Source organism: Arvicanthis niloticus, chromosome 9 (assembly GCF_011762505.2).
Source record: "Arvicanthis niloticus isolate mArvNil1 chromosome 9, mArvNil1.pat.X, whole genome shotgun sequence".
NCBI classification, from domain to species: Eukaryota; Metazoa; Chordata; class Mammalia; order Rodentia; family Muridae; genus Arvicanthis; species Arvicanthis niloticus.
In genome coordinates this window covers 29,900,762-29,923,954 of record NC_047666.1, presented here as the reverse complement: position 1 = coordinate 29,923,954, position 23,193 = coordinate 29,900,762, and the positions used below count along the sequence as shown (strand labels likewise).

General features: G+C 39.4%; 1 protein-coding gene and 1 pseudogene across 1 annotated transcript; both read left to right on the top strand.

Moving 5' to 3' along the window:
• The first annotated feature begins 4,362 nt into the window (after positions 1 to 4,362).
• Positions 4,363 to 5,316, top strand: LOC117715434 (vomeronasal type-1 receptor A11-like). Its single transcript, XM_034512243.1, has one exon. The coding sequence runs from the start codon at positions 4,381 to 4,383 to the stop codon at positions 5,314 to 5,316; it is 936 nt and encodes a 311-aa protein (XP_034368134.1). The 5' UTR covers positions 4,363 to 4,380.
• Positions 5,317 to 21,735: 16,419 nt separating this feature from the next.
• LOC117715701 (vomeronasal type-1 receptor 54-like) lies at positions 21,736 to 22,682 on the top strand (annotated as a pseudogene).
• The last annotated feature ends 511 nt before the right edge of the window (positions 22,683 to 23,193 follow it).

Genomic DNA, 23,193 nt, shown 5'->3' with positions numbered 1-23,193 from the left:
GCAAATTGACTAGAGAAATGTTGTCTATGTCTTTCCTGGTAAGATGGTGTTTGTGATAACCTGCAATCATATCACTGTAAGTTTTCCTTTGCTACTGTGGAATTCTACCTCCAGAAAGATAAGGTTTCACAATGCTTTCAAGGACAAAATCCCTGAAGTTATGTTGTTGAGAATACCACTGAGGAGTCACAGCCTCTGTGCTTGCCTGACTTTCCTAAGAGCTTCAGGTTTGCAGGGCTGAGGTTTCTGAAATGACCCTGACACTGGCACAGCCTGCACCTGCTCTGCAGAGCTGATAGCAAACTGCCTGGGCGGTGGGACAGGGCAATTGATGTGTCTGTTCTTAAAGATAAATTTCTGTTTTGTTTCCTTTCTCTTTTCTTTGTCCCTGTTTCTCATTCCCTTTCTTCTTTTATTCACTCTTTGATTTTATTTTCTGATTACTTCAGTGTAGTTATATAAAAATGCACATCTCCATAAACACCATGAGAGAAAGCATTTTGGAATTCTTGTACTTCTTATTCAGCTAGTGCCAACGTGCATATGATGCCAGCTACTACTTTAAACTCTAAAAACGTTTCCCTTCCATGAAAAGAAGTATATAAAACAGGCTCCTGCTGCTCACTTCACACAGATCACAAATGACATCCGGAGCTCATGGTGACATATGTCTTATAAAGCAACTGCCATTTTCCTTGACCACTGGGACACAGAACTATCTCTTTCTCCCCACTACTGTGTTCTCATTCTTGTGATTGGTACTTGGAAAACAAAGCCATAAGTTTTGTAAAGAACTACAAAATACAATGGGAATAATTAAGCACCATCAATTTAATATATATATATATATATATATATATATATATATATATATATTATGTAACCTATCTAGAACACATGATCCATAATCTTATAGAGAATTAACCTTTTCTAACGATGCTACAGAATTTTTATTTCAGAAAATCAGATTTGTTAAATGTTTTCACCAATTTCCTGCCTCAGGTGTAAGGCCTTATCCAGTACCTCATACTTGTGAATTTGATCTCCTATACCTCTTGTTAATATCATCCATTACAATATTACATGCTCTAAATAAGTTTAAAAAGTTTCACCTACTACCTTGACTTTCAGTGATAAATTTTAACAGGAATTTGTTGACAAAATTGCATGCCGCATAGGCTTGGTGTCTATGCTACATTGTTTCATGTTAACTTGACACAAGCTAGAGTTATTTTAGAAGAGGGAACCTCAACTGAGAAAATGCAGCCACCAGACTGGCTCATGGGCAAGCCCTGATGCATTTTCTTGATTGATGATTGATTTTATGTGGGAGGGTCCAGCTCACTGTGGACATTTCCACACCTGGTATGGTAGTCCTAGGTACCATGAGAATGTAGACAGAGAAGGCTATAAGGAACAATGTGGTAAACAACACTATTCCATGGCTTCTCCATCAGTTCCTGCCTCCAGGCTCCTGTCTGGAGTTCTTTCCCCAGGTTCCTTAGGTGAAGAACTAGAAGCTGTATGGTGAAACAATCCCTTTCTCCCCAACTTGCTTTTCATCATGGTATTTTATGCAATGCAACAGAAGGCCTAACCAGGACAGAAATTGGTGCTAGGGTATGGGGTATTCCTGTGACGGACCTGACCATGTGTTTTGGAAGACTGTGGAAAGACTTGGAACTTTGGGCTGTAAAATACATAGAATGCTGATATCTTAGTGGATTTTTTGGTATGGTCTTAGAATATAATGCTGAGACCAGTGCATATGATGGAGGCTGTCCTATGAAGTTCCAGAGGGAACTTCAGTAGTCCCTGAAAGATTCTACAAGGGTAATTTATATTTTAAGTTAAGAACCACTAAAGTAAAACATTTGCTTGGCTGAAACAACTAAAAATCTTACGTTTTCTTGGGCTCAGCACACAGAAAGAATAATCCAGATATTTCTGAGGCTGCATCTTATACTTGCAGCAAAGTTGGTAGCTTAAGAGTTTCTCAGGTGGTACTGGTTCTGAAGGCAGGAAGGGATCAGGGAATGACACTCTGGCTTGTTACCTTATGGCAGGATAAGAGTCCATGAAAAGAGCCAAGGAGAGTCTAGAGATGAAGCTTCAGCCCAGTTGAAGTGCAAACCCAAGAAATCTGAGATGTCAGTATCACAGGATAGCTGCCAAGAACAGCAGCAGCTGCTGTGGGGTGCAGCCAATGTGAGTCTAGGAGACAAGCTGTGTGTGCTATGGATGGGTTTTGCAGCACTGGGTAGGAGCCCAGAGGATGGTTAGTGAGTCTCAGAAAGCTGACACACTTTGACACTGTTCAACTTTGTTGAGTTTGAATGTGACTGTGTCCTGGTTCTTCCTTTTGGAACAAAAAATATTTTAAGTTATTTGTTTTACAGGGGCCTACAATTAAGAAACTTTAAACTTTTAAAGGGATTTTGGAGTTTTATGGAGACTTTAGAGTTTTACAGACTATCTGCATTTTAGAGAAACTTTGAAAATATTAGAGAAAATGAATATGTTAGAGACTGAAAATTTTGGAGAGGCTTTGCGTGTTGATAGAGAATTAAAGATTTAAAGGAGGTTGAATTTCTAAAATGTGAAACTTTTATATTGTGATGTGTATAGTAGTATGATATATTAAGAACAGGAAAATGAGACAGACATGGTTATTGTTCACCAGTGATGTTTTTGTGTGTCAACTAGTCAAGGGGTCACCTTGACCATTGTTTTGGTTTGTTTGTTTCTTTGTTTTGACACTCGGTAAATCATTTGGAAAGAGGAAAGGAAACTTCAGTTCAGATAATTCCCCCACCAGATTGACATGTGGGCATATTTGTAGCAAATTTTCTCAGATGGTGATCTATGTGAGAGGGCCCAGCTCAGTGTGAGTGTAGACTCTGCACTGGTGAATACTTAAGAATACAGACCAGGAAATCCATGAAGCAAAAAGCCACTAAATAGCACTCTACCAGGACTGTGCATCACTTCCTGCCTATAAGTATCTGTATTAACTTCTTCCCACAACAACACTAGATGATGGATTATTAGCAGTAACCTGAAATGAAGGTGTTCCTGCCAAGGTGGATTTGGCCATGGTGTTTCAATAAGTCAGTGTCTAGTCAAGAAACTGCAACAATTCAACAAAATATACAGGACATTGATGAATATAAACCTGTAGTTGTCATATCAGGAATCTAGAGAATTATCAAACCTCAATTATGAAAGGGAGAGACTGTAGACACCTATAGAGCCTCTCTTTCAAGACTGAGTTGGAATAACCCCAACTATTTTAATTGTAGTTCTGTTTCCTTCTGACTTCACATCCTGAAGGAAGACATGGAGTGTGCTCCTGCTGTCATTTGCCCACTTTGCTCATCTCTTGGAGGATGATCTGGACTGAGAGTAGAAACATGGAAGATGCACTTACAGAGTATCACTCAAAGCCTGAATTGTTCATGAAAGTTCTCTGGAAAGGACTCTGCTCCAATGTTCTGCTGTTTTGTAATTTTTTATCTTTTATCTTCTATTTCTGGCAGAGATGTAGCTGACCAGTCACTAGGAATTGCCTTAACTCTTCCAGACCACAAACATAAGGCACTGTATGAGAGAACCAGCAGGTAAAATATCCACAGAGACCATCTTTTGCTGAAACACTGGATGTTTTGGTGTGTGCACAGCATGATCTTATGTATCTAGTATCCTCCTGACACAGGCACATGTGGCTGTGTGTATGTTCAGGTAGGGGTGACTGGAGCCCAGCCTAAGAGTGTTCAAAGTCACAATTGGAGGAAATGACAGATAGTGTGTGGAAAAAGAAACTTCTGGATTCAGAGATTACAATTCCCAACATTTGCTATATAAATATATTAAGAAAATTGGTTTTAAAAAATAGAGTGAAATAGCCCCAAATAGAATAAGTGCATACACAATCCATGAGACCTCTTTCATTGGGAAGGACTGGTTTCTTTCACACAATCCTTCTCATTCAAACTCACCCAAAATAGTAAAACTCTGACTGTAATGTTCCTGGCAATTGAGATATTGTATAAGAAATCCATTAAGATGCTGTTGCTGCTCAAGGAAAAACCACACATGCTAAATAAAAAAAGACATAATCTATGTTGTGTGCAGTATTTAATTTTGAAGAAGCTCATACACTGAAACAACCACCAAGGAACACAGGACCCAATCATGGCTCAGCTTAGGACAGGTGAGATGGTCTGTGGGGTGTGAGGTGGAGCTGAGGTCTTCAGTGGAATAAAGGTGTATGGGCCACTGTGTTTTTCTGAGGGTAGAAGAGTGGTCTGAGAGTTATACTTGTGGATTTGTTCAGGATGAGGCACTGCTCCACATTTTTCTCAGCTTCTGTTCTCACATATGATGAATAAAAACATACTCCATACTGATTCTAACATAGGAAACACCCTTTTCTTTGAAATTGGCATTGGAATCTCAGCCAACAGCTTCCTTCTTCTCTTCCACATCCTCAAGTTCATTTCTGGGCACAGGCCCAGACTCACTGACCTGCCTATTGGTCTCTTGTCCCTAATCCAACTACTGATGCTACTGGTCATGGTATTCTTAACCACAGACATTTTCATTTATTGGAGTGTATGGGACAACCTCACATGTAAATTTCTTGTCTACCGGAACAGAATTTTGTGGGGTCTCTCCCTTTGTACCACCACCCTGTTGAGTGTCCTCCAGGCCATCATCCTCAGTCCCAGAAGCTCCTGTTTAGCCAATTTTAAGCATAAATCTCCCCATCATATTTCATGTGCCATTCTTTTGCTGTGTGTCCTCTATTTGTTAATTAGCAGTCACCTCTGGATATCAATCATTGCCACCCCCAAACTGACCATGAATGACTTCATTTATGTTACTCAGTCCTGCTGCAGTCTACGCTTGAGTTACCTCATGCAAAGAATGTTTACTACACTGCTGGCCATCAGGGAAGTCTTTCTTATTAGTCTCATGGTCCTCTCGACTTGGTACATGGTGGCTCTCTTGTGCAGGCACAAGAAACAGGCCCAGCATCTACAAGGTACCAGCCTTTCCCCAAAAGCATCCCCAGAGCAAAGGGCCACCCAGACCGTCCTGATGCTCATGAGCTTCTTTGTGCTGATGTCCATCTTCGACAGCATTGTCTCCTGCTCAAGAACTATGTTCCTGAGTGATCCAACCTCTTACTACATCCATATCTTTGTGGTACACATGTATGCCACAGTCAGCCCTTTTGTGTTTATGAGCAGTGAAATGCATATTGTTAACTTTTTGAGATCCATGTGTGATAAATGTTTGAGTTTTTACTGACTGGCAAGATCCTTTAAGAAAAGCCAATGTGTTGGCATCAGAAATGTCAATCATGGCATGCTATGTGTTTTGTCAGATGTGAAATATGAAATTGTTTTTCTGTTAAACTGATTTCTTTAACAACATGATGGAAAACATGTAACAGAAGATTGAACCACACATCCTTCGAGATATGACAAATATGTTTTTTATTTTATATTATTTTATTTTATTTTATTTCTAAATGAGTCTTTAAGGGAGCCCTGTGAAGTACTTCTTGCCCATCTTGTTCTTAAAAATCCTACACTCTTTGTAAGTATGTGACTACTTCTAATACATTTTGATATTTAAATTTCCTATTATATTTGTTTTGCCAAATAGAGAGACTTTTTTGCCATAAGTAGTGCTATGATGCAGAAAGAAAATGAATTACACAAATTATTTTCAAAATAAAACTATGTGCAAAAGTCACACAGTAACTTGCACAGTAATACTAAGAATAACAAGTTTTTAAAATTTCCAGGATTTAAAGTAGAAACAACCATTTAGAATTAACAGAATGTATGACTAAAACAAGTCCTCTATATGGTTTGTGATAGTGTTCAATCCTTAAGTGCAAGGCAATTCCAGCACAGGGTGCTGTGGGATGGAGCCCTTAACAACAGGAAATCTCCACAGCACACTGGCCAGTTCCCTGGTGGTTCAAGACTCTACCCAACAGCTCTCCTGAAATTCTGCTCCTCTCCTTCAATTTGCACTATGAATAGCTTCAGATAATCCTGTTTTGGAGAAGCATTACTGCTTATGAGGCAGCTGAATACACCGTATTAAGAAGTTTAATAAGCCAGTTGCATATAAGTCATTCTAGATTGCTAAGGTAAGCAGGCAGGGGACATAAAATTATTTCTAAAAATTTACTTGGAACTCAGCTTTTGAATTGATGTCCTCTGGGCTCATTGTTTCCATATTTTAAGCTGACTTCTGGCTTCAGCTTAGTTGTCTAGCTCTTGGTTATTTTCAGCAACAGTGGAACACAGACAAACCATGAACTTGCTGTGGAAAGTAAGATAACTCAGTGAGAGAAAAGAAGGCTTCCTTGAATTGACTGGAAGAGGTTGACAATACTGTTAGACTCAGAGACACAAAATACATTCTTTTTTGGAAGTTCAATTCAAAGGTGCCCAAACCAGCAGGGCGGTAGACTGGAACCAGGGGACCACCTGAAAGAGATAATGGGGGACAGGGGTATGCAAGAAATGACAGCAAGTCTGGAAGTCTGATTGACCTGTCAAATTTTAATTTTTCCACACGGGGTTATATACACATAGAAGCAGGATGTGGGTAGGAGGATGGTGTAGGATCTTCTTTGTTTCTGGAGAGTGCAGGTGTTCTCAGGAACAGGATATTGGCTGGGTGAAGAGTTTTCAGAAGAAGCAGGGCAGAACAGGTCACCATGTACCTGTCCATAAGAACTATTGGTCTGGGTGAAGAGTTCACAGAAGAAGCAGGGTAGAACAGGTCACTATGCACCTGTCCATAAGATCTATTGTTCATTTGTTCTGATTAGGTTAGTACTTTTCCACCAAGGCTACCTGTCTACAAGATCTATAGCTATCTATTCTAGGGTTAGTACTTTCCCACAGAGGCCAAGACATTGTGTCAGTAGGCATGTATGGCTAACTTAGGCCTATGGCAGATTTAGGACATGAATGTTTAAGCAGGGTCATTCCCAACAAAAAGGCAACAATTTTTTGTTTTATCTTGATAGACAGACTTTCAATTCAGCATGGAAACAAGTGTCCTCGATCTGTGTGTTTATGGGATTTATGATGTGTATGCACTTGAGTGGCTAGAATACTCAAATGGCATCTTTGTATGGTTTTTGTGATTCCTCATAATATAGACATATTATCTTCATACAGACATGACAGCATTGTCTCTTGTGCCCCTGAGGTTCAGTGGATGAAGTATTCACTGTACAAAAATAACTGATACTTAGCATCCACATAGCTCTAGACAGTGAGTACCAAGCATCTTTCACCCCACAGTTCTTATGGGCAGATGGGAGGTGATTTCCAAGAAGCTCTGCAGTGCTTAGCCTGGCCCACACAGTAGAGCATAACAAGAGACCCAACCTTAAACAAAGTGGAAAGGCAGGACCAGTGTAATATGTGGAAATCTGACTTCCAAATGCATACCAAGATGCATAGGTTCCTATATGCTCAGACATGAACACACACACACACACACACACACACACACACACAAATTTAAAGTATTTCCCCTAACATCAAATAATAAGAATCTAAGAACACTAGAGTGTCTTTTTTATAATAAAACCTTATGACAAACATGTACCAAACACAGATTTTAAAACCATTCTCTGCTCGCCTGAATCTTGTTCTCAGTCTCTCCTGGGAAAGCAAACCTCCTGCCAGAGCCATGCTTGCTTCTGGCACTCAGCTAAAGGCAGCTCCAGTGTTGTGTGTCCTGTGTTGTGTCTTCTGGAGGAGTTTCCTGCAAAAGTCCCATGTAAATAGCAGATCAGACATGTGAGTCTTTGGTATTAGCTGATGTCTTAAAGACATGAGCTTGAAATGTGCTTTTACATGAGCAATGAAATATCACATTTTGTCATGTATGTTTTCACATAAGTGATAGTATGTGTGTCACTCAATGCTTTAAAAGACCAATTCACACAAATGAGTCAATGCTATACACACATTCCAGACTTACAAAGCCATATACTTAATAACAATTTTTAGGGTTTTTTTTTTTTAACAGAAGGATATAACTCAAACTTTGGGTCATGGGAGGAAAGAAGCTGGCAAAAGGGTAGTTTACATGTACTCTCTTCATTTTTAATAAGTCACATTGCTTGACAAAGGGTCACATGTCAATAAAAGAATGATTCTTGGGACAGGTAAATGAAAAGAACAAAAAGCCCAGTAGTTTCAGCCTAGTTAGCACTGGTCAGATCATTCATGCCTCTTCAAACCTGCAATGGATATTGGAAATACAGTTTTTATGCTCACAAGCTCTCTCATCACAGAGGCTGATATTCCTCATCACAGCTATGTCTACAGTGACAACAGCCACAATACTTTCTCATAGATAATGTTTGCAGTGCCTTCTGTGGGCCAGCCACAGAAATGGTGTCCTCTGGTGAGGCTACATAGTCAGACCCCCCCTCCCCCAGGATTACTTAAGGAGCACTCGCTGGGCACAATGCACCTACTATATACTGTTTTCTTATTTCCACAACATCCTGAGAAGTAAGCACAGCCCTTCTTATCTAACAGATGAGTAAAGGGGTCTCTGACGGGCTGCAGATCTGTTCCTGGATCCATCATTATGTAACAGAGGAGACTTCATATCCATGCTGACTGACTCCAGAGCTCAGACTGTTAACAAGTACTAATGGATATATTCTAAGACCTCTCTTAAAGGTTCAATGAAACCCAACATTTGTGAGCTACTTACTTTCTGCAGCATCTTATTTATTCCAGAGGTGGTAGGGTCCAGGACCAGTATACTGTGTCCTCCATCTTACTTGATCCTCACTGTTAATGGACAAGGAGTGATTTTCATGTAGTAACCTTCGGGAGAGAGTTGGGAGATGGCTCACTTGACAAATAATTGCTGTACCTGCATGAGTTTCAGAGGTCAGATCCACAACACTCAAATGAAAGTCAAGGATGTATGCAAATGCCTGTAATTCAAGTAATGAGAACCTCACTGCCTTACCAGTCTGGCTGAAATAGTGTGCTTCAGGTTCAATGAGAAAGCTTGGAGATAGATAATAATAGAAATAGAAATACAGATTCCTCGAGTTCCATCTAATGTGATTGGCTGTAGTTCTCTCTGCTTGTTTTCATCAGTTGTTGTGTGAGGCTTCTCTGATGACAGTTATGCTGGCTCCTGTCTGCAAGTATAGCAAAAAATCATTAGCAGTGTCAAGGGTGGACTTCCTCTCATGGCATAGGTCTCAAGCTGGACCAGTCTTTCAGTGGCTGTAACAAAGTGAGAATAAGTCCTTGACTAAGCCTTTGTACACATGTAACCAGGTGGGGGCATCCAGGGAGGAAGGAGCCCACAGTCCTTTGTTACTGGAAAAAGAGATTCACCACAGTCCAGTCTCATCCTGGACTCAGCTGTCCTCTGCTGCAATCAATAAAATAGAAACCAAGAGAAGGATACAAAGAATCAATAATGAGAAGATACACCAAGGCTGTGTATTCTGCAATATACAATTCTCAGGAACAGTTTTAGTATCAAGAAAAAAATTTTTCCCAAGAGGGATGACATTTTTTTTAAAAGATGTTGGTTCTAACAACTTTTTTCCCCCTTTTAAAAATTGGTTGTAATATTTACATTTCAATTTTTTATCCCCTTATCCTATTCCCCCCACCACCCAGGAACCCCTTATCCCATCCCCACTACTTATGCTTCTATGAGGGTGAGATTTTCCTGTTTCTATGATGCTGTTTTCATTAACATAAACTGCCTCCTAAATTTCTAAATCCTGAGCATACTGAGCAGACCTGCCCAAACCTCCAATGTCCTGGAATTCCATCTGGATGCAGTGAAGACACAGCATCAGAGGCTTATCAATTTACTCTTCCCCCCACCCCTCTTCTAATATCTCAATGCCTGTAATCAGCTTGAAGAAGTTAAAGAAGAGTCAGCACCCCTATTCCTTGGGCTTGGCGACTAAGATGGTTAATATTGGTCTGTCTTTCTAGGGAAAAGTTGTGGTTTTGTTGGAACTGGGAGGACTAGCTAGGACTTATTGCATAGTCATAACCTATTGGTAGAAATCTGTATAATTAATATCAAGATGAAGCTATAATTTCCTAAATCGTACAAAATTTACTTTGATTTCAAATTTAAGGTTTTCATTGGTACGAGCTTCTTATTGATATAAAAGTGAGATGAATATTGATACTCTCATGGGCATTGTGCCTGTATAACACATTTAGAAATACAAGGCTTAGACCCAGTCCTTCTTTAACTTTTTTAACTGATTGGGGACAGTTAGCCTATGAGTTAGGGGACTATAGCATATTCATGGCTTTGAGTTTAATGTTAGGGTGTTTTCCATATTTTATTTAGAAATAGCTGAGAGGAGTTAACAGACAACAGTCCAGGTTACCTTACATGGACAGTTGGTTTTCAAAACATCAGAAATCCATAGAATTGATGTAACAATTATTTATATATTAATGTTCATTTTGATTAGAGACCTGTCTGCTCCTGACAGCTTCCTGTTGTGGATTCTAAGAAGAAATTGAGCATCCTTGGAGATACTCCAATTGTGCGGTGACAGCCACTAGGCAAGAATTGCCTCTTTCCATCTACAGACAAATTACTGTTCAGAAAAGGACACACATGCAGAATAGTCGACTGATTATATCTGCCTAGACAGAGTAATCAGCCCTTAATAATTCTGCATCACAAAGGTCTGTCAGATGATTCTGGGCTAGAAGGCTGAAGATTTGATGCTCCAAACTTCAGTAGTATAGGGGCTTTCCAGGTGTTCAGCGATCTCTATAAATTTGCTAAGTCTTAGAAGCTATATTTAGTGCTTCCCATAACTTCAGTTAACTCAGTCATTCTGGATTTCTGACGGGGTTGAAGACCTATAGTCTCATAGCCAATCCTGGATATTTACTTTGAGAGAAAAGATGTGAGTGGATGATTTTCAGCTGCCATTCATTCTAAAGCCAAGAAAAAAGCCAGGTTCAAAACTAAGTGTTTTAGTTAGTAGAGATAACAGAGGTTCTGGTTAGTCAACAAAATGATGGACAGGGTATTAGGACTATCTTGTACCTCACTGGTACAATTAGGAATAAGTATGCTCTAACTGTATTTTGAGAAAAAAATTTTATTTTAACAGGAAATGGTAACATGTAGGAGGAGCAAAGGGGGAAGGAGTACCGAGAGGAAGAGATGGTGTAAGGAGAGGAGAAGATGAAGGATAAGAGAAGCTATTTGATGAGAGAGAAGAAGAGAGAGAAAGAGAGGGGGCATGGAGGCAGATCTTCACAGGTCTCCACCAGTCAAATATAGTTGGTATATCTAGGTTGGGTATTGGGTTACACTTCTGCTTGAACATTACCAAACTCATAAAGCCTTTGTTTAACATTTTTAAAAATGTATAAAAGCAAGAAGGAAAAGGGGGCATAGGATAGGGGTTTTCTAGGGAAGGGAAATGGGGAAGAGGATGGCATCTGAAATGTAAATAAAATGTAAAAAAATAAAATAAAATATAAAAAAACAAAAAATCAATGAAACAAAAAAAAATGTTTCTTGAAGAAAATCAACAAGGCAGACAAACCCTTACTGAACCTAACTAAAAGGCAGAGACAAAATATCCAAATTACGGAAATCAGTGGGAAAGGAGAGCATAAAAACACACAAGGAAATCCAAAGAATCATTTCCTCATGCTTTAAACACCTGTATACCAGACAACTGAAAACTCTAAAAATAATAGACAATGTTTTTGACAGATGCCACTCACCAAAGTTAAATCAAGATCAGATAAAAATTTAAATGGATATATAATCACTAAGGAAATAGAAGCAGTTATTAAAACCCAAAGGACAGAAGGTAAAGACTTCTACCAGACTTTCAAAGAAAAGCTAATACCAATACTTCTCAAATTGTTTCACAAAATAGATACAGAAAAAACATTGTCAAATTCATTTTATGAGGTCACAGTCACCTTGTTGCCCAAACCACACAAAGGCTCAACAAAGAAAGAAAAGACCAATTATTTTCTCATGAACATTGATTCAAAAATTCTCAATAAAATACTCTGAACCAAATTCAGGGGCACATCAAAATGACAATTCACCATAATCCAATTGGCATCCTCCCAGAGATGCAGGGATGGTTCAACATATGAAAATCTATGAATGAAATCTACCATATAAATAAGCTAAGAGTAAAAACTACAAGCATTTTAATAGAATCTGAAAAGCTTTTGAGAAAATCCAACACTATTTATGATAAAGTCTTGGGAAAATCAGGGATACATACATTAAGATAATAACTGTAATAAACACCAAGCCAATAACCAACAATAAATTAAATTGAGAGAAACTTAACGCAATTCCACTAAAATCTGGAACAAGACAAGGCTGCTCATCCTCTTCATATCTATTCAATGTGGTGTTTAAAGTCCTAGCTAGAGCAATAATACAGCTAAAGGAGATCAAGGAGATACAAATTGAAAAGGAAGAAGTTAAAATATCATTATTTGCAAATGATATGATAGTATACATAAGTGACCCCAAATTTGTTGACAAGTGAACTCTTATAGCTGATAAACACCTTCAGCAAAATGTCTTGATATAAGATTAACATAAAAAGAATCAGTAGTCCTCCTACAAACAAATTATAAACAGCCTGAGAAAGAAATCAAAGAAACAGCACCCTTTACAATAGCCACAAATGATATCCAAAATCTTGGAGTAACTCTAACAAAGCAAGTGAAAGGCCTGTATGACAATAACTGAACATCTTCGAAAAAAAATTGAAGAAGATATCTAAAGAAGGAAAGATCTTCCATGTTAATGGTTCACTAGGATTAACATAGTCAAATGGCCTTTCTACCAAAAGCAAACTACAGTCAAGAAAAATCCTCATAATAATTCCAATACAACATGTTAAAGGCCTTGAAAGAACAATACTCAACTTCATGTTGAAAAACAAAACACGCAGATAGCTAAAACAATTTTCTATTACAGAGTTATAATAATGAAATCCACATTGCATAAAAACAGACAGGTTGATCAATAGAATGGAATTGAAACCCAGATGTAAATCCACACACCAATAGGTAACTGATTTTTGATAAAGAATCCCGAACTATGTAATGGGGAGCAGGAAGCATTTTCAACAAATGGTGCTGAACTAACTGGGTCTCCATATATAGAAGAATGCAAACAAATCCTTATCTATAGTCTGCACAAAACTCAAGTCCAAGTGAATCAAAGACTTTAATGTAAAATCAGATCGACAGAACCTCATAGAAAAGAAAGTGGGGAATAGTCTTGAACACACTGAGATTGTTTTCTATTTTGAATAGCTAATTGAAGATCTCCTTAAAATGGCTGCTTTTCTTGATAAGGTTTCTGTGAATCACCCAGGCTGCTCTTGAACTAAATATGCCCAGCTTCAATCTCCTGAGTCCTGGATGCAGGTAGTGCACCATGCCTGCACATGAGACTGAAGCACAATGCATATGGTTCCATTCAGACAAAGCACTGACTCTTCCTGAGGTTAGTAAGGGAGTGGTAGCCATTCCTGCTCCTCAGAGGCTGGGATCTAAGCAGACGTGGCCTCACTCCAAGCCATGTTTCACCTGGCTGTGGCTCTCAGCTTTGACTCTCATCTCTGGTTTTGATATCACTTTATTTTAGATTCACTTTTATTTTTTTTTAAAGCCTGTACTTTTTTATTTCATTTTTCATTTCAGATTTCATTCATTAGGATTAGAAAATCTGAGCAGGGCCTCATGCCTTTCTGATGTTTCATACCTGCTCTGGATTTTTCTCATACACTTATCATAGATATACACGGAAAAATCAGTTTATGTGTGTAACTTCTGCTTGGATCTGTGATTCCAGGAACTCTCCTATTATCCCCCACTTCCCCTTAACAACTCACCAAACCCTTTAAAGTAAATGTCTTCATGTATTGATGTCATCAATCAGAAGCAAAGAGAAGGTGAACCAAAATCCCCACTCCTTTCCCCTCTGCTTGTCTTTAGGTTTCTGGATAATCAAAAGCTTTCTCTGCAGAGGTATCTTCCTGTGACATTGCCTCTCTCTGAGGAGCACAGATTCATCTCCAATCTAGGATCTAGGATATTTATTTGATTTATGAAACAAAATTTATTTTTCAAATTGAGTCCACATGTGCAAATATTCTCTCCCTGGCCTCTGCCCACTCCCACCACACAATTCTGCAGTCTCCCCAAACCCTTGGCCACAATCATCTTCCATGTGAAGTAGTCTCATTTAGGCTCCCCTGAGACTGAGGCTGAGGCTGAGGCTGGCATAGCCTCTCATTCACAGCTCAGTGTGTCCTGTCTGCAGTGGCTTCTTAGCCAGAAGCTCAGTCCAGAAGGCCACTTCTTTATCTTTCAGTCTTTGGGCTTGTTGGGTGGTGGCTCCAATCTGCAGATAACCTGCCTTCTGGTCATACTCTGGCCAATGGGGCAGCCCCTGACCATTGGGATTCCCATTCCTAGCAAAGTTTGCCCAGAATTTCATCATCATCTTTCTGAGACTGATCTCTTTTTCTGAGGTTCCACCTCTTAAAATTGGGGCACCAAAGACAGAGTAGATTTCATCTCCATGGTCTCCTACCACAGTATCTGGTTTCACACTCACGTCTTACAGCATGAAACACAGTTCAGAAACCAGGGAACACAGAACCAACACTAAATGGAAACCAGGTGCTCCATGGGAGGGCTGGCCCAGGGACAGGCTGTCACTCAACACTGTAGGGAGAGGACCCCCAGAGCCCTGAGAAGTAATGGAAGGGGCACATCTTAAAGACAGGGATTACAAAGAATAAAATTAGTCCCAATTAAGTCTAAGGTGTAAAGTGAGAAAAATTAGGCTTGTCTGTATGATATAAACTTTCTGGTCCATCCCACAGGTGTGGCAAGGGAACTCAAAGTTGTCCTCAGCCCTCTGCAGATGGCTGTCATCCAGGACACAGTGAGTGAGATAAACAGGGAGGTAGGGTGCTCCACTGGGATGCCATGCTTCCGTGCTCCCCAGCGGGAACTTCTCATCCTCAACAGACACGAAAACTGAAAGCTGTAGAAATGCATTAAAGACTCCCTTCACCTAAGCAGGATCTCCTCAGTCACAGAGTCCCCCCATGACATGTCCATCTGGGTAAGTGCCCTGCACCCAAGTGCAAAATCAGAAGGTGGTCGGGTCCCAGGCAGGCTGTGGGAGGTGGAGCTGGGGGCTGTAGGAAGGTTTTCAGTGTCTGTAAAGGAGACGCTGAGCTCTGACAGCCATAGGAGATTATGCTCTACACAGGTAAAGAGCATGTTTTCTACTTAGGATATTTCCTAAAACCCCTAAAATTAGTTAATTTTCCATTGGAAACACCAAAGTTTCATATTTACATTTTGTTTTAATTAAATCACCCACCATGAAGAATTCTATCTTTTTTCCTTGGATGATGTAGTATATTATAGTGATTTAAAATTATGTGTGTACTTATTATAAAAACTGATGTTTTCATTTCATAGCTTCATATAAATCTTTACTTTTATTATATTCTTAACTGAAACAAAACTATGATGTATGCAACTTCTATATTTTGAGTAATTAAAAACAATTCCATTGTGTTTGGAAAGAAATGTCCTTGATGTACCAGTGTCATCCAGTAAGGAACGACCTCCCATTACTTCAAGGTTCTCACCAATATTTTCTCCTGAAGGAATTTTATCCAGATTTACTTTCAGAAATTATACACTAGTGTTCTTGGTTCACTGTCTGTGCACTACACATGTTCTCTGAGGGCACTTTCATGAGGCAGCTCCCAGATATTAATCACACAGTGAACACATTTATAGTTTTTCTTCCTGGTGTCTTAAGAACCAGGATCCAAATTCCAAGAGCTTATGAGAAACAAAGCCTGTGTCCATCCATCCTTCTGTTGCCCTAGTCAGAGAAAGTTGGTCAAGCTGCATCCTGTCCTGCTCTGTGCTTAGCTCTCAGATTTTCTCTGTCTATATTTTTCATAAACCCATCAGGACAGGCAAACATGGGCACACATCTTTCTTACTGCTGCACGCAGTGAATAAGATTAAGAGGGAGAGTGAGAGCTGTGCAGAGAGCCAGTCTTGGCTGGTGTTTTCTCACTGAGCTGAAAAGGCAAGAAGAGTCTGCTGCAGGCTGTGGTCACCCAGGCTGGCAGCTGGGTCAGACCTGAGGCTTCTCTGCTGCAGCCTCCTGAGTCTGTATTTCAAAAGAGGACTTAACTCTGCTATTGTTTCTGGGTACATGTGTAAATATTGGTCGGCATCCTAGCTGCAAGTATGAACCCCAAGAGGTACCCACAACAGTTTTAGTTTTTAAAAGATGACAGAGATTAATTGTCAAGATACTTTTCAGAAGTAGCCATCATTTCCTAATCAGGATGTTCTCCAGGCATCTGCCCCAGTGTTCCTGCAGTTTCTGTTCTTCATGGCCTCTCTAGACACAGCACTAACACCTGCTTGCTGGTGGCTTTCTTCCTTGATGCATCAGCGTCTCCCTGAGTCCTCTTAGTTTTCCAGACAGAATTGTGCAACAAAGAGAGCACACTGTTCAGTTCCACCCCATCACAGTCCCACAAGCAGATGGAGGAGTCTGTTCCACGTCCAAACTCCTGTGTCCATCTCACGTTGGCTCACAGAGGGGGTGAGGGGATGAGAACATGGTAAACGTGAGCTGTGTGATGGTGCGAACACAATTGGCTGATTCACAAATGTGAGAGTGGACAGGTGCTGATCGCCCTGACAGAAACCATGCGCTACTCACACCCTCTCTGCACCAGGACATGGGCAGGCTGACTTCATGTTGAGGAGGAGGAAACAGATGTGTCTGTCCTTCCTACTTCTCCCTGGATCAGTGCACACACAGGGCCATAAGCACCATCCTGCAGGGCATCTGCAGAGGGGTTTTCCCCTCCCATTTCACTCTCTATCTTCCTCCAGGTCACAAGTTCAGGTCCCTGCCCTGAGCACTTGTCATCTGTGCGAGGCTCATTTGGTTATGCCAGGCACTACAGGGTTCTCCCTGATTGCAGTAACTGCAGGATGGCACAGTCTGCAGTCCTCACTTCCTTGAAGTCTGTAGTTCAGGGCAATAATATAATAATTATTACCTATATAATAATTATTATATTATTATATATATAATATATATATATAATAATATAATAATATTATATTATTACCTCTATAATCCTGCAGGTGATATTACTATGGCTGACTCTAACAAAAGAGGGTTTGGGTTTTTCTTGGTCACTTCTTCCTCCTTGACTATATTATTTCCGCGATCTGTCCATCAAATTGGTTCATCCTCTGACTCTCACATGGAGGAAACTTTCCCAAGCCTATGTCACCTCTTCTGTGACTCATTTCTTTTTCTTAATAGACAGAGTATAACATATCTGTGAATCAACCTGTATTCTCCTCCATCTTCCTCCCCCCTCCTCCTCCTCCTTCTTCTTTCTTTTGTTTTCTGCCAGTTTTGTTTTGTTTTGTTTTTGAATTCTGCTGAAATTGAGATCAAGGTTATCAAACCCATTATATAAAGAACAGGGTAATCCAACATGAATCACTTGGTAAAACTTTGATAAACTTATTTAAAGCTCTTCTAGTACACAGAACTCACAGTCTATTAATCTTGTAAAAGTTTAACTCTTCCTAATAATGCTATATCATTTTATTTTAGAAAAATTTGTACTTAATTTTTTAGATTTGTTTATTTTTTAATGTGTGTTAGCGTTTTTTTCCCTGCATGTATGTATTTGTAACACATGGCTGTTGTCTGAGGCTCTCAGAATATTTGGATCCTACGCACCTGCAGTTACAGTTTTGAAATGCCATGGGAGTGGAGGGTATTACACCTGGGTCCTCTGTGGGAGCAGCAAACTCTCTTAACACTGAGCATCTCATTTTTAAAGTTTTAAACTGACCATCTACCTTAGTTTTTTTTCATTTCATTCATTTTGTGAATTGGGTTGGGGTGTGTATGCCACAGCATACATCTTTTTTTGATATTTTATTTACATTTCAGATGCCATCCCCTTTCTCCCAACATGGTGGGTTAGAACTCAGTTTTGAAATTATTTAGAGATTCTTGAATGGAACACACATACACACACACACAATATATATATATATATATATATATATATATATATATATATATATATATATATCCAGGAGAAGGGGAGAAGCTGTTTCTGAGCTATCCAAGTCACAGTTCACCAGTGAGAGCCTCAGCTCAGAGACACTGGGAGCCCCTGCTGTGCAAAAAGGCTGGCTGTTTCACTGGCCAGATGCTAGGAAGAAGGCAATGAGAAGCAGACAACAAATATGCTCTTGATATTCAAATGAAAATTATTGCTTATTTATTGTATAATAATTTCTAAATTATTACATAATTTAGGATTATGATAGTTGAACTAAATTAAATGCTTGCATTGCATGAGAATAATATCTTCTAGATGATCCTTCACCAAATCTTGTTGGGGATTAGTTCCAATGCTTTGAATTAATCAGACCCCCAAAATTGGGAATCTGCATATCCAATCACTGAAAGTCCTTGTCCCCAATTTTTTTTTTTTTGATTGATCAGTAAAGAGCCAATGGCCAATGGCTTGGCAGGCAGACTGATTTGCCTGGACTGGGAACTAAGAGAAAAAAAGAGAAACAAACACTATGATTCAGAGGGAGATGATCAGATTTAAAGCTTCAGAAGGAAAATCATCCAAAATGTAGGTGAGAAGTAATGTGGCCCTGAAAGGGCTGCTCAGAAGTATCTTGGGCAGCAGAGACTAGGGAGCCGCCCAGAAGGAGCCAAGGCAACAAAGATAAAATATAGTGTTAGAGGGCTTTAAACCAGAATTACAGGAGGGAAATGCTAGCCACAGGAGAAGATTACAACCACCCAGCCTTTGAGTTAGCCAAGGCATTTAAAAATAACTGGTGTGTGTGTGTGTGTGTGTGTGTGTGTGTGTGTGTGTGTGTCTTTCATTCGCAAACCCAGATTGTGCATGTACAACCCTCCAGGAGCCAAAAAGGTGTAGCCAGCTCCCTCTACAGGATGGCACACAACTTGGTGGGTTAAAACTCATTTTTTGAAATTATTTAGAGATTCTTGGATGGAACACACACACACACACAATTGATATATAAGTCCAAAGAAGGGGAGAAGCTGTTTCTAAGCTATCAAAGTCACAGTTCACTAGAGAGAGCCTCAGCTCAGAGATACTGGGAGCCCCTGCTGTGCAAAAGGCTGGCTGTTTCCTTGGCCAGGTGCTAGGAAAAAGACAATGAGAAGCAGACAACAAAATCTGCCTGCCTCCAGGCACCAGATAAATAAAAGATTTATGAATTTGATTTAATTCATTTTAAGGATAGAAAAGAATATAATGGTAATTGGTTAAATGTTCTTAAGTATACAGAGATATTAAGCTCCACAGCAGGGAGAAGTAAGAGAGATTAAATGAAAACATGCTTTAAAGAAATTTATAAGTCTTACCAGGGCAAATTCTCAAAATCTTTGAACATAATTCACATGGGATTTCTGGGATTGTTTAGCCTGGTATGACAAAAAGAGAGCCTGAAAATAGGCTTATAAAAGAATTAAATATAGATAATAAATATTGAGGCTTTCAAACCTTAAAAATTAGATCAAAAGCAGGGGATAGGGAGCTAACCTATCTCAGACAGTAGAAACTTAGGATCTGAGAATTATATAAAGAGAAAGTGGCATACTACAATATGTACCAACAGAGATATTAATCTCCATAGTAGGGGGGATTTAAATATACATAGATGTATAAAATATTGAGCTTTTGATCTTTAATTAAAAGATGAAAAACAGGAGATGGTGAAGAGGCACTGTCTCCATGGTTAACATTTGTTTAGATTGTTTTAATTGCTTTGAATTGCTTTAATTATCAACATGTGTGTTGTTATTTGTTTGGTGGTTATATTAAAATTTCTCTAGGAGAGAAGTCAAGCTATACCTTTAGTGATTTCTGGTTACTGGACCAAGAACATGCTATTTTAGGAGAGAGCCTCTTCATTTGTGGTGGCAGAAAAAGAGAAAAGGCTTTGGACCCCTTTCAGAGTGATAAGGATCAGATATGACAGAGGAAGACTCCCTAAAGATCTTGAAAAACTCAAGAAAATCAAACAGGACAGATAACTTTATCTTCTGCTTCTTTGATATTGAAACAGCTCAGTAACTGGCTTAGATATAAAAATGTCTCTAGCCAAACCTTCAGCTAAAATGAGACAATAAATCTTGTTGATTATGGAATCCTTAATATTCTTTGTGCCCTCCTTCATATGGCATGAATGGAGATTTATTACAATTGGCTATTGATAAAGTTAACTCATGAAAAAGACAGTTGTCTTTCCCCTGCTCAAACAAGGAGCAAATTTCATCCTTAACTGATCTGTGCACCCTGCACAAGACATATGAATGTCTTCAAGGTACTAAAATTTTGGTTGTAAGATTCATATATTACAGAATGTACAGCTTTTAAAAGAGCCATCTTCAGAGATGTTGAACTGACTTTCTTTTCCAGCCCCCTGCTTCCTGATGTTGTCCAGAGACTTGCTTCCAGAACAGATTCAGAAATTGCTACTGATTCCAGATGATGTCGCCTTATCTAACCTTTCAGATGGATTCAGTCAGAACTTCAGTCAAGCCATGAGCCATCTAAGCTACAGAGACTGGATAACAGCTGCTAAAGCTAGAATTCTGAAGTCTAACCAATTTTTCTAATTTTCCTTCCCCTGAACACCCCTTTAAAGAATTTCTCATTGCCCCAATTTAGCAGGAAGAAGCCATGAAGAGTCATCAGCCCAATCCCTTGGGTTTGAGTGTCTGAGCTATGGTTACTTTACCAATTATAGATAGGTTGTCATTTTAAGGGATAAAATAGTCATAAGTTTGAACAGGGAGGAAATAGGATGGATTACTAATTTTATTATTGAACAAATCATTGTGTAGCCATAATCTTACAGTGGTAGAAATCGTTGTAATTCATTTAAAATTGAAGTTATAATTTCTTACATTGGTATAGAATTATATCTTGATATAGAATTAAGGTTTTCATTGGCTTTGTGCAGGCTAGGAACTGAGAGACATTGCTGTTTTCTCAGAAAACCTCAAATGTGAATCAATAGGAAAAGAAATATTTCCATGATACATGGCAGGCTTTTTAAGATTTATTTATTTTATGTATGTGAGTACAATGTTGCTGTTTTTAGACACACCAGAAGAGAGCATCAGATCTCATTACAGATGGTTGTGAGCCCCAATGTAGTTGCTGGGAATTGAACTCAGGACCTCTGGAAGAGCAGATAGTGCTCTTAACTACTGAGCCATCTCTCCAGTCCAACACATGGCAGTTTTAATATGTAAGAAAGCTTATATACGGATGGGTCACATAACTGTTGAAACAGCAGAGAGAGTGGCTGTGGCTTCTGGCCACCTTTAGGTGGAGGCAATAGTAAGTAGAATAAGGCTGAACTGAAGAACATTGACATGTCGTACTGAGAGTAGTGGGGCTGTCATCGTCTAAAATTGTTGAGCAAGGCTAGATCTGGAGTAAGGAATCTTTATGCTATTTTCCCTGCACAGTTTCCACCTGCTTCTTTCAGCCTTAAAATGAATAACATCAATAGACTGTCACATAACACTAAGATAAGAAACACTATTTATTCTGGAGCTGGCATTGGGATCTTAGGCAACAGCTTCCTTTTTCTCTTCTACATCCTCAAGTTCATTCATGGGCAGAGGTCCAGACTCACTGACCTGCCCATTGGTCTCTTGTCTCTAATCCACCTGCTGATGCTGATAGTCTTGATTTTAGTCACTACAGACATTTTTATGCCATGGAGGAGGTGGGATGACACCACATGCAAGTTTGTTATGTCCTTGTACAGGTTTTTTAGGACCCTCTCTCTTTGTTCCACCAGCCTGCTCAGTATCCTCCAGGCTGTTACCCTCAGTCCCAGAAGCTCCTGCCTAGCAAAGTTCAAGCACAAATCTCCATGGCATATGCTAAGTTGCCTTCTTCTCCTGGGTGTCTTCTATACGGTCATTAGTAGTCCCCTTATTACATACATAACTGCAAAGCCTAATTTGACCTCACCTAGCTTTATATATCTCACAGCATCTTGCTCTCTGGCACCCATGAGTTACTCTGTCCATCACACTTTTTTATACTGTTGACCTCCAGGGACATCATCTTTGTAGGTCTCATGCTCCTCTCAAGTGGGTCCATGGTAACTTTTCTATATAGACATAGGAAGCAGTCCCAGTTTCTTTATAGCACCAGCCTTTCCCTCAAACCATCTGCAGAACAAAGAGCCATGAGGACCATTCTGTGTCTCATGAGCTTCTTCGTGCTGATGTACACCTTGGACAGTATCGTCTCCTACATAAGAAGTATCAATGATGGTCAGATTTTGTATTGTGTCCACATTCTCACAGTCCATGGCTATGCCACAGTCAGTCCTTTTTTGATTCTCAGTACTGAAAAACATAAAATTACCATTTTCAGATCCACATTTGGAAGGATGGTAAGCATGATGCTACTCAGGGATGGATAAATTCCTTTAAGATGAACCAAGGTACTAGCATCAGTTATGCATTGTAAAGCAGTTTGTATGAGCTTCACTGGAAAAACAGAGTTGTCTTTTTGTTGTTGCTAAACCTATTTATTGTCAAATGTGTGATGGTATACATAAAAGAAAAACCACATGCCAGATACATGAGTGTTTTGTACTTCCCACTGTATCGTTTGGGGAAATGTAAAACAACTATTTCTTGTCATGGCCTGGATCATCCACAGCAATTGATGACAACTTGTGGTAATCTTCATTTATTCAATTTTCTCAGTTACCTCTGTTTTGCCAAAGTATGTATATAAACACTTATTAATATAATTATCAAATAACCAGAAAATCTCATCTCATATCCTCCTCCTCCTCCTCCTTCTCTCTCTCTCTCTCTCTCTCTCTCTCTCTCTCTCTTTCTCTCTCTCACACACACATTACAGAAAAAGAGAGATAAAAATACAGAGACAGAGAGAGAGAGAGAGAGAGAGAGAGAGAGAGAGAA

Bases quoted from the DNA above. Each gene is read 5' to 3' on its own strand.
- LOC117715434 (XM_034512243.1), top strand. From the start codon at position 4,381: ATGATGAATAAAAACATACTCCATACTGATTCTAACATAGGAAACACC.